This window comes from Coenobita brevimanus, chromosome 51 (assembly GCF_032717465.1).
Source record: "Coenobita brevimanus isolate Jiangsu-jjx chromosome 51, ASM3271746v2, whole genome shotgun sequence".
NCBI lineage: Eukaryota > Metazoa > Arthropoda > Malacostraca > Decapoda > Coenobitidae > Coenobita > Coenobita brevimanus.
The window spans coordinates 20090513-20103346 of record NC_137004.1 but is presented as its reverse complement, the minus strand read 5'-3'; the positions used below and the strand labels follow the sequence as shown (position 1 = coordinate 20103346).

The window sequence follows — 12834 nt, the reverse complement described above, 5'->3', positions numbered from 1 at the left end:
TAATTTTTGGGAGATGTTCAAGTACTAAGACTTGCATGTGAATGCATTGGAATACCTTTGAAGAACAGTATCTTAAATATGAATGGCATAGTCATTAGGAAGATTTGACCAACAGTGCTTTTGGCTAAGTAAGTATAAGGTTTATTTAAGGCAGTGCTGGGTGGTGGATAGATTTGAAGAGATGATATTAGCCCATTCTTATGCCACCAACACTGATATATGGTAATGAAACCTGGAAATGGTTAGAGGGGCTTCATTTGTGAGTGAGGCATTTGAAATGAGGTTGTACAAATGTGAAAAGTATTTGAAGGGATTGACAAAGAAGGACATTGCAATTAAGGTGAAAGACAAAAGGTTGAAGATTAATGATTTATGCAAGAAGTCAGGATGAGACAGAACAAAGGATTGTAGTTGAGTTAGGAGCTTGCACAGATTTCTTTTTTGTGAACATCTTGGATGCAGTACTGTTCTTAGATGTGGCATTAGGTGATTTATAGAGATACATGGGTTTTTAGACAATGCTAGGCAAATTAATTTTTATGTTTCCTTATGTTGAAGAATAATGATTTATGCAAGAAGTCAGGATGAGACAGAACAAAGGATTGTAGTTGAGTTAGGAGCTTGCACAGATTTCTTTTTCGTGAACATCTTGGATGCAGTACTGTTCTTAGATGTGGCATTAGGTGATTTATAGAGATACATGGGTTTTTAGACAATGCTAGGCAAATTAATTTTTATGTTTCCTTATGTTATGTCCAGTTTAAGTAATTAGTAGACTAGTAGACCTGTATTTTCCTCATATAGTATCATTGTTTATTTTCCTCCAATAATATCATTGTTTGGTTCCATTTTACTCCTCTGACTCCTTATCCCCTCTTAGATTTTAATTTATTGATTGTAATCTAACATGTTCTTTACTGTATGGAAATTATCAGTTTACACTTTCTTTTTGCCAGCATGATAGTTCTATATTTCAAGTACATCATGTTCTTTGGGGTAATTTTTGCATGCATTTCATTAAAAACCTTCGGTGGTGGTCTGCAACATCTTTATCTAAGCTTGATATGTCTCCGTTTTCCAGCAGAGGCACGGATGAGTGCAACAAGAAACAACCATCTGACTGCGACACTCTTGAATACCGCAACGGAGAAGGTAAGTTAATGGACTCACTGATAGGGGGTACTTAAAGGAGGTTTACTTCCTGATGGAAAATATTCACTTTTATGATATGAGTAGTGAATTATGGTGTGGAGTTCATGTAGTGTTGCATATTTAAAATTTGGTGGCAGAGCTGAGCAGTTCAGTATATAGTATAGTATTATTTGTACAGATATGTGTAGTGACTTGTGTGCGTGCAACACACAACAGTATAGTTTATGCAACAGTATAGTTTACAATAATGGTATGTTAGTGGCTAATCTGTACGTATATGGTGTACCATTCATTGATGATAAATGGCTGAATTTTTCAACCATGAGACATGACACTTAGTGGTATACATAAGCAACTGGATGAAACAATGTGGAGTTAACCTGTGACTGGGAAAAATGTAAGACTGTGCCACATCTCATTTAGCATGACTGATTATCTTTTGCTTCTGAGTTTAATTTTATTTTATCTATGTCTGTGTTCTTGTATCAGAAGATGAGGGATCAGAGAGAGTACAGCATTACTTATTCTTGTGCTGGGTCTTATTGTGGATTAAACAAGCAGTAACTGTACACACTGTAAGCCTTCTCTTTACATTGCTTTTCAGAAGCCATTTGAGAATATTTTTTTCTCTGGGTGCACATACTTGTTTTTCTTTAGTTTCATTATGTATGATATTTACTGTTTACAGTGGAAGTTTGTGATATGAAGGAGAGCAACTGTGTACTGCAGGTGTATATTAATTTAGGAGCTACTGGTAGTTTACTTGTTATTTTTCCAGACGTTATTTTTCCAAGCATAAGTGTGAGGTTATTTAGGATATAAAGCAAACTGTAATATTATAGTAAGTTGATACATCACAGGCACGACAGCTGCTGTTGTACAGCACTGCAGACACCAACGTACTTTATTGCTGTTGCATCACATACCAAAACGATATAACTACATCTGCTGACACAGTTACTGCAATCAAAATGGCACTGTGATTCAGACTAGTGTTCTTTATGTTCATGTTTGTTATACTGTATTTAACTACACCTTTACCAAAACAACAAGACAATAGCAACAGTTGTTATCACAACCACAATCACTGTGCACCACCACCTTGCTTGCTTGACCCCCACATCAGCTTGATACTGTATGTAACCTTCTTAAGTATAGTATGTTTGTTGTCCCTATCTACCCTCCCCCACCAAACACTCCCCTGTTAACCCAGCATCCATATGCTCATTACTGCTTGCCCGCACGATGATACAAGATACCTGCTACTCTCACACCCCAACCTCATTGAGTCTCTTAACACTGTTTTGTAAGCTGTATGGTTTTTAAGGGCTTTTTAACACTGCTGTACTACTTTTTAATGGTAACATGACTTCTGGTTTTTTAAACCCGTTTATATATATATATATATATATATATATATATATATATATATATATATATATATATATATATATATATATATATATATATATATATATATATATATATATATATTATATATATATATATATATATATATATATATATATATATATATATATATATATATATATTATATATATATATATATACATATATATATATATATATATATATATATATATATATTATATATATACATATATATATATATATATATATATATATATATATATATATATATATATATATATATATATATATATATATATATATATATATATATATATATATATATATACTGTATATTATATATATATATATATATATATATATATATATATATATATGTAAAGGTTGCTGTTATATTTTCTTTTCATTGTCATTTAATACAATTTTTGTCCCATGCATCCGCGTTACAGCATATACGCGTTTGCCTGATGTGTTGATGAGCCTGACTCCCCGCACACTTGATCTAGCATATATTCACTTTCACCACCCTTATTCACACCCGCTGTACTCACCCTTGGTAGTTATGCAGTGGGACAGTTTTTTTTTTTTTTTTTATTGGAAAGTACATTTTTCCTGAAATTTTTGACATTTTGAAATATTGCTGGTAAATGAAAAGTCTGAAATATTTACAGAATCCAGTATGCATGCTGTACATTTTGTACAAAGAAAAGTATTTTTGTTACCTGTCATTTACAAGAATGAATAAGATATTTTACTGACAAAATCAGCTTTTTAACTGTTTTGTCTCTGCCATCTTTTGATACCCAAGTATCAAGGCTATTAATACCTAATCCAAAATTAATCCTTGGGTATTATGTGGAAAAAAGAGAGAGAGAGAGAGAGAAAGAAATACAATGCTTCTGACTGGCCCACTTTCCCTTCCCCCCCCTGCCTGCCACCACCACAACCACCACCACCTTGCCAGGATTTGTTGTGGCCTTCAGTAAGTGTAAGTCTCTCTGCCTGCATCTCTTATGTGCATTACCTGCTTTGCCATTAACTCCTCCAACCTGATGATGCATTTCATAATCTGCTTCTGTCAAACAGTTTTACCCAACTTCAGGAATGACATCTGGTACTTATATGGTTGCTGAAGGCTGTGTAACCTCTCCAGTTTGAAATGTCTGTGCTGAATAAAATCATCATGAGATAAGAATGAAGTAAAAATGATGTCCTCAGACTGAAGGGGTTAACTTTCTCCTTTATCAAGCCCTCCTTCCAGCCTTCATCAAGATGTAATTTTTTATTCCTTCATATTTTTGGTACCTGCCGGTATTTCCCAGTTCATTAATTTCATCCTGCCCCATCATTCATTTTCTTATGACTTACTTTATTTCCTTTAATACAGTTTCTTTGTTTCACATCCTCTCCCTCTGTGCTGTGTAGTGCCCTCTTCTAGACCATTAAACCCAAGGTTGTGAATTTCCCTATGAGTTTATTAAGAAGTTTTGAGGTATTATGTTAAAGTATTTATGGCCAACACTCATGTTGTTTCCTGCAGTGTTCATGATACCTTAAAGAAACTGAATACAGTATATGAGAATTCCCTTACATTAGTAGAAAAAATTATATATACAGTATATATATATATAGATAGATAGATAGATAGATATGTATATATAGATAGATATAGATAGATAGATTGATAGATAGATAGACATATATATATATATATATATATATACACACACACACGCATATATATATAGCAAGCTTGCCCCGAACGCGTGGGTTTTGTTCCAACCTTGGCGCATTTGGCACGAAACTGTGCAAGTTTTAACTACTCTTTATTTTGCTCCTTAGACCCCCTAAATGTGGTGTTTTGCTGTTATCTGTCATTGGTAATCAATATGAAGCACTCTAAGTGGTTAGGTTTTTTAATGTTATAACTTACAAATACAGTACTGCACAGCAAAACTTCAACATACAGATACATAACATAATGCAACATTCCAACGCCAATCGGTTTCGGGACAATTCGCCATCAAGTCAGTTTGCCGTCACAACAATAACAAGAAAATTCACCGTCAGCAATAAGGACAGCTATAGGTGACACTAGAATATAATTCAGTGGCGACTACAGTCAGGAAGAAACAAGTTAGTTATTGACTAATGGTGCAACTAATAAATAATATCCAAAGCCTACATTATTGAACATAGACTTTGATGGTTCCATCTGAAATATACAGTAGTTATTAAGGTATTGATTAATTAATAATAAGTATTTTTATAGAATGACAGGGAATTGGGGGTGCAAATTGTCCTGACAGGGAATCATCCATGTTTTGACAGGGAATTGTCTGATGGCAAACTGACTTGACGGCGAATTGTCTCGGAACCCGCTGATCATAGGTAATCATATAGATCAGGTTAACTGGTTACAAGGTTATATTTAATGCATTAAGTGCTTTAACTTACAAGTACATACCAGAACAGTAAATATTTAAATTACAAATACAGTACTGTACTGTGGAAAAGCAGTATAACAAATCTTTAATGAACAAGTAAAAAATGCAATATTCCGATGCCTATCGGGTAAACTGGTTATAAGACTTTATTTCTTGCTTTAACGTTATTTAGTTGTACTTTAACTTGCACATAACTTACCAGAACAGTAATGTAAATATTTAACTTACAAATACGGTATAGCACTGTGGAAAAGCAGTACAACGAATCACGTGATCAAAACTAACCATGCTTGCTGTGCTGATGTTCGAGGGTTGGGCCTTTCAAAGGCCTCTCTTGCTTAACCCGTATCATCCCAGGCATTTTTGCAATTTTATACCCACCTAATCCCGGACCAAAAACGGAAAACAATTTTATTGCATAAAACAATCCTAAAGGACATATAAGTCAAGGAAAAGCCTAAAAAGGACTCCTTGTAGGAGAATTAAGAGCAGGATGGCAGTCCGTCATGTTTTTAGCCCAGTTTCCCAAGCCGTGAGCAAAGTTTTCCCACCCAGCTGGGCGGGATGAGAGAGAATGGGGGGGAGGGAGAATGGGGGATTCCCCTTTCTCAGTGTCCTCCAGTGGCTCATATTCCTCCCCAGAATAGGCATCCAGGTCTTTCTCTTCTGAAGAATCACTAAATGAAGGGACAGAAAGGTCCTTGTGACAATTTCAACAGCCTCCTCCATCCCAATGAGGCGGAAAAATGGTGTGATTTTCGCGACATTCTGATGCTGTGACGGACAGTGGCAACCTGATGTTACCCACCCACCAACTAAGTACTACAACTGCTTGAACACAATGTTGCCAATACTGTATTTTGAGCTACTGCTTAGCGAAAAATTAGCTAGATAAAAGCAGTTTGAGACATACTACAGCTCTCGAATTTTGCTGTCAGCACCATCACGTCACTGGGATTAATCGAGACGTTTTGCACTGTTGCCACCATGCCAACGGCGGGATTATATGGGTTAAATATATAGTTTTCGTAATGGTTCTTAATCTTTCATTGTCTTCTACGTATCCCAGCACTTACCGCTTATAATAGCGAGCGCGGTTGGCGAGAACGCGTTCAGGGCAAGCTTACTGTGTATATATATATATATATATATATATATTTATTTATTTATTAATTTATATAGAGAGGCTACCATATTTTATGCAGCGTGGAGAGCAACCATTAGGTGATCAAGCATGTTGGAGCCATTATAAACAATATGAATGATATGATACGATACTTTATTTATTTCACAAACAGTGCATAAAGTAGGCACACCGATTCATATTCCATACATATCTTGAAGGTCATAGTGAATTTTTGCAACCTTAAGGGATTGTGGTGTTAGGTACTGTACTGTAGATCTCTCATCATTTCCTGCCTACAATCCCTGTACTGAATCTGTTGGCTTAGTTTTGATGAATAACCTTCTTTGTAACTTGTGTTGCTGTTGCTTGGTGACAGTTTCTGCCCAGTGGTTAAGTTGTTACCCTTGTACCTCCTGACCAGCATCACTGTTGCAGAAAAATGTTTTGAGGATAGACCACTTTTAGCAGCTGCAGTTTGTATTTTTAATGTTGGTAAATACTGTGAATAAACCTCAGGACCAGATAGCTACTCTACTTTCAAGAACTGGTAAAGAAGCCAGCCAGAGCACAGAACTGGCCATGTACAGACAAGGTAATTTTGTAACGTATCTTGATTTTTAAAAGACTGTAGTTGCTGTAGAAAGCAACTTGAATCCTTCCTTAATAGTTTATATGTAATCTTGTGGTCTTAGAATTAACCCATGTATTAAAAACATGAGTCAGAATCACCCACATACAGTATTCTCAAGACGCATGTATGTACTGTATAGACTTTCACTTTTGTCCCTCATTAGTGTCAGCCATCACCATCCTCAATCCTCATTCTTTCTCCTTCCTGTCCTCCCTCCTTCCATCCTTATTTGCCGATCTCCATAACTGTTTCCTCACTTATTTTCTTTACAATGACTCCCTCCATGTAAACTAGTCCCTTCACCTTTCACTGCTTTTAGTCATTCCTAAAGTGTCCGTATCCATAAACAGCATTTTTTCAGTGAAATTCTGTCCTCTTTCCTGATGCAAGTTTTTCCAACTGCAAATGAGATAATGTTTACCCACCTTTTACCTTTCACTGCAGTAAGTTAGCGTGTCTTTTCCTCACTTTCACTTATTCTTTAGTATCCTTTTCTTCTTCCTATGTTCTTTCCTACCATTTTCTTTCCTTTTGTTTGAGAATTTTTCTTTTGTTTCATTTCATTTGATCCTGTTATTTCTCTTTGCACCTCGCTCTTGCCAGCATCTCCATCCCTATTCCTTTTCATCCTCATGTTGTCCCTGTGTTGCCTGCTTGGTCCCCTCATACCTCCATCGCTCCCCCACTTCCACCCTCGTTTGGCAGATTTTGTTGTGTTTGTGTTTAACTCCCGTGTTTTTCTCTCGCCCCCCCAGTGCACGGAGTATTGGAAAACCCACCCATAGTGCAAACCCACACCACCGGAAGTAGTAAGTATCTTAGTTGCCCCCACTACCCTACACTAACCAAAATTATCCAAGCCTGTGATTGTTAAAAAAAATTCCATACAGAGCACAATTCAGTGACTTGGCATAATCGAAAGTGTTTTGTGTTTTTTTGAGTATGATATCATTTGATCTTCCCAGATATCATATTCAGAGGAGCACAGAATGACATTAAGTTCACTTGAATTTAGTTTGGAATTTTCTTTATAATCTTTGGCTCTGCTTGAGAGACTTGGGATAAGGAGGAATAAAGTACAGTATTCTATATGGCAACCTTGTCCCTCCCTGCTCATCCAAAATGTACTGTACACTGCTGATTTTACAACCCGTCTCCTGGTTTAAAGAACAGCTGTTGGGCTAAAATGGAGATTTGTTTGAAAACTGTTCTTAATCACAGTTGTTTATTTCTCTAAAAGTAACATTCACTGTGGAATTATTCTTTATGTGAACTATATTATAGCAAGTAAAAATTGTGGATACAAGTACTAAAACAAAGTAGATACAAGCACTGCACAGTTAATATATATATCCGAAGTTTCAGCGCTGATCTAGATGAGTTATCCATAGTAACTTTTACAGCAATAATGGTAGTAATACACCAAAAATTTTATTGTTGGTTTGATGTTGACATAAGCTTATTTGGTAAGTTTTACAGACAGCCATATCTTTCTGTTCATTATTTTCGAATAGCTGATGACTATAACAGCATACTGTATATCTCTGGAAAGCCTTACCCCTGCATCATCCTCACATTGCGTGCCTATCCCCCTCCTACCCTTTTCCCCTTCATCTAGATAAAACCCTGTATGAGTTCAGTTGTTTTTTATGCTTTGCTTCATTAACATTCTTAACTGTATTGTTGCTTTAGTTTTGCTTATCCTTTTATGGTGGGTTAACATTTAATTTGGTGTATATTTCATTATTTCATGCAACTTTTATTATTTTTTTTTAGGTCCCATGGAATCAGTGCCAATGAGGGCAGTCTCAGTGACTTGATATTATAATTCAATTACTCTGTTCTTAGTTTCAGCTATGTTGAATGTTGAGCTTTATAGAAGCTGTGCTGCATATCTGTATGAGTTGTTTGCCTCACTAACCAACCACAACAGACAGGTCAAAACAACACAACACTTAAAGTTTCTTGTATCATTTCAATTCTTTTGCATACAATGGTGTTTATTGCCCATCCAGTGATGAGTGGGTTATCCTATCGTATGTTGCCAATTTGTACATTATTTATTTTCCAGCACAGTATTCATATGGTATAGTTCTGAAGTGACTGGGAAAGGTAGGTAATACTGTATGGGGAGATGATTAGATGAAGGTGGTGAGCTCTCAGAAGGCATTCACATAATATTGGTAGAAGAAAACAGGAAAAAAAAAAATGTGCATTAGATACTTCAGATTGAAGTTGTTGCTTTGGAATTACAGAACAGTATTTTCATTCCACATACAGTAGATGATGATACAGTTGTACAGTACTGTACACCACACACTTGGTTTTTGGAGTAGCTAAGGCATTGGCTCTTTTTGAGAACTTAAGTTGGTGGATGCAACTCTCTTTAAGTGGATACCATTCTTGATGGCAGCATCCTTTGAGTAGAATATGGCATTTGACATACCAGTTCTCATCTCTGTAGCCCACGTGATAAACAACAACAACAACATCAACAACAACAATATTGATGGTAATAATATGAATATAATGCATTAATGCAAGTTCGATGTACATCAGAATTCCATTTACCAGTGTTATGGTGGAACTGTTATGAGTTTTTTCTCCTGTTACTGTAATTACTGTGGTAGGTGGGGGCACTCATCCTCCACTCACTCAGTGTAGTGCTTCTCTCGGGTGTCTGCCCCTTCCTCTCCTCCAGCTTTCATTCTTCTGTCTTTCTTTCCTTCATTCTTTCCTCATCTTCTGCCTACAGGTGACTTTACACTCCCTCTTCTGTCTTTCTATCCTTCATTCTTTCCTCTTCCTTCTGCCTGTAGGTGACTCTACACTGAGTGACAAGCCAAATGGTTTCCTGTACACCAGGAAACCATTTACTACACTGGGTGGTAACCACATAACCAGATTTTGGCACCTGGTGGTTTAGTGGGTAATTACGGCACTTCAATCGGATTGAACAGGTGAAGGTTCATATCCAAGGGGTGGTTGGGGTTTATTGCTCATGTAATGCCACTGAGGGATGAGTGAGACTGGTCACTCTCATCTTAAATGTCAGGATCAACTTGCCAAGCCCTGGGCTTCCACGCTTCTCGTGGGTCAGCATAGAATTGGATGATGAATGAATGAAAAATGAAATACTGTAATTGAGTTTTTAAGAAACCCCAGTTGCCCAACAGTAGTTAAATATTTTAAGTTCTTTATCCCAACCTTTACTTTTTTAATAAGTGACCAAGGCTGATGTATTTAAGCATGTTGGAACCTTTATAAATGATACTGTATGAACGATACAGTCTTGATCATAATCAAAATCATCCTGACCTTTTTGTCCAGCCTGAGGATCAGATGAGCTGGGGTCTTTTAGATATGTGTCTATAGTCTGTTGCTGGTGTCTTCTTGCCCTTCGATGCAGTCTTTTGGGGAGGAGATGTTGCCTCTGATTTGCTGGGACTTTTGGTATGCTCCCCTAGTCTGTCACTGGCATCTTCTTGCCCTTCAATGCAATCTTTTGGGGAGGGGATGTTGCCTCTGATTTGCTGGGACTTTTGGTATGCTCCCCTAGTCTGTCACTGGCATCTTCTTGCCCCTTGGTATGACCTCATGCAAAGGGGACATCATCATTGACCCATCCCTTCCCCACAGACATCACACCATCTACCTTAATTTGCTTCATTTTGTGCTTGCTGATGGGACTCTGTGTCCATTTAAGCAAAGGCAACAGCTGGCTGAATACTTATCACTCTCTTCTACAGTACAGTGCAGCCTTGTTATATGACATCCCATTGAATGATACATCACTACATGATAATTAAAAAGTTATATGCTCCCTTGGTACAGCATTAAAAATGAAGTTTGATTTCACTACAACAATATTTCGAGAGCTGCCTCCAAGAATCTCGTGCAGACGCGGTGATGAACGCAAGCCAAAATGGTCGCCCAGTGTTTACATTTGCTGTGATCATTGCCTTTCATTCTAATTTGTGCATGAAAGGCCACTGAAACATCATTGTTACTGCCAGAAAACAGTGCAAGTGCTCAATGAATAGTTTGTGCAATATTAAATGAAGTGATAGTTTATGTATGAAGTACTGAAACTTGGGACTTGGAAATCATGTCAACCTTATGTAATCATCATCCCCTTTTTGGGCCTCTACTCTTGCATGAAAGGCCACTGAAACACATGTTATTGCTCGATAACTGTACAAGGGCATAAGAATTAGTGCAGTGTGCAATATTAAGCGAAATGATACTTTTTTTGTGTGCAAAATTCTGAAACCTGTGACTTGGAAATCTTGTCAACCATACATAATTATCATCCCTTTCTAGGCTTCTACACAGCTGACTGAGCCAAGATGCTAACCCAGTGCTTACACTGGCTTTGATTATTGCCTTTCATTTTATTTTGTGAATTAAAGGCCTCAGAAATACCATAGTTATTGCCATATAACAGCACAAGTACTTAAGTAAAGTGATACCGTATCTTTTTTGTGGAGTGGTTTTTCTTGTCCTCCAACTGTCCCCCATCCTGGATGTTGGGGGACCTTTGGTGATGACTCATACCTGTATAGGACTGGTGGCTTAGTTTTTTTTTTTTTAGGTCATTTTAGGCTTTGCAGTGGAGGTCACCCTCCCCAACCCCACTGAACCCATGTTATATTGACCTTATGCAATAATCTGTTATGCAGAAAATCCTCACTTGATGCAACCCTACTGCATAACGAGGCTGCACTGTGTCTGGCCTTGAACCCTGAGTTATTTCATATAACATCTTTCCACAAAGAGTGATGTAGTGATATGTAGAGACACATCCATCTGTTGTATGCTTTCCGACTGAATGCTTTGTTCATTCGGATGCAGGCAACAGTGTGCTAAATATGTGTCATTCTCCTCTCTAGTACTGATCCTCTATCAAGAAGTGCATTTAGTTGGTCTCTTTATGTGTTATGGGGAGCTCTTTCTTTTCTAAAGACATGATTCTGTGGTGTATAGAGGTGAGTCTGAGCTCTTAATGATTTCCAGCAGAACACTGTTCATCATGGAGAAGAGAATGTCATTTTAGTGAGTCATTTTAGTGAGTTTTAGACAGTTCGTTGTCAACTAGATGGATTACTGACAGCTGCTTCCGGTCAGCTAGATGCATTACTGACAACCTTCAGGTTCCAAGTTTACTCAACACGTTTTATGATGAATCACCTTGATGTGCGACAAATGGTCCTCTCCATTACCTCATGATGGGATGCTGTACTGTTTCTGAGGAAGACAAAATCTCGTAGGATACGTTACAACTGACTCGCTCTGATTTCGGGAGCATACCATATCTTGACGTGTGTTGCTACCAAGAGCTGTGTAGTGGTCCCTGTTGTGTGGCTTAGCAATCTCTTTCCATTCTCTTCAGCTTCTGGGGTTGTGTTCATCCTTCCCTGGTTTATGATTTAACCCTCTCAAGCCTGCTAATTGTAGCTTTCATTCTTAAAGCCAGTATTGGACCCAGGTTGTGGCCAGACTCAGTGTGATGCTCTCATTGTCATACACTTGACTTGCTGTTATATCCTACCCACTTGGGGGTTAGTTCCCAAAACTTGTTCTGGGTGCATCATGTATATATATAAATATTTTTACAGTATATATATATATATATATATATATATATATATATATATATATATATATATATATATAGTATATATATATATATATATATATATATATATATATATATATATATATATATATATATATATATATATATATATATATATATATATATATATATATATATATATATATATATATATATATATATATATATATACAATATGTATATATATATATATATATATATATATATATATATATATATATATATATATATATATATATATATACAATATATATATATATATCTATATATATATATATCTATATATATATATATATATATATATATATATTTATACGGTACCCTCGCGTCCAACATGCGTTAGTCCAGCACAATTCGGGTCCAGCACGGAGAGTAATTAATTAGTATTATTTAATACGATTTAATTACTGCAACACGAGTGTTTTAGCATAACACGCACAGAGCTCCG

At 36.4% G+C, this 12834-nt stretch overlaps 1 protein-coding gene across 1 annotated transcript in view; it reads left to right on the top strand.

The window, feature by feature from the left end:
- Positions 1-12834, top strand: part of Eph (Eph receptor tyrosine kinase) — a 287254-nt gene that overhangs the window by 117934 nt on the left and 156486 nt on the right. Inside the window, exons 11-12 of the mRNA XM_080272697.1 lie at positions 1082-1152; positions 7504-7557. Coding sequence (XP_080128823.1) covers positions 1082-1152; positions 7504-7557 — 125 coding nt within the window. The remainder of the gene's footprint in view (positions 1-1081; positions 1153-7503; positions 7558-12834) is intronic.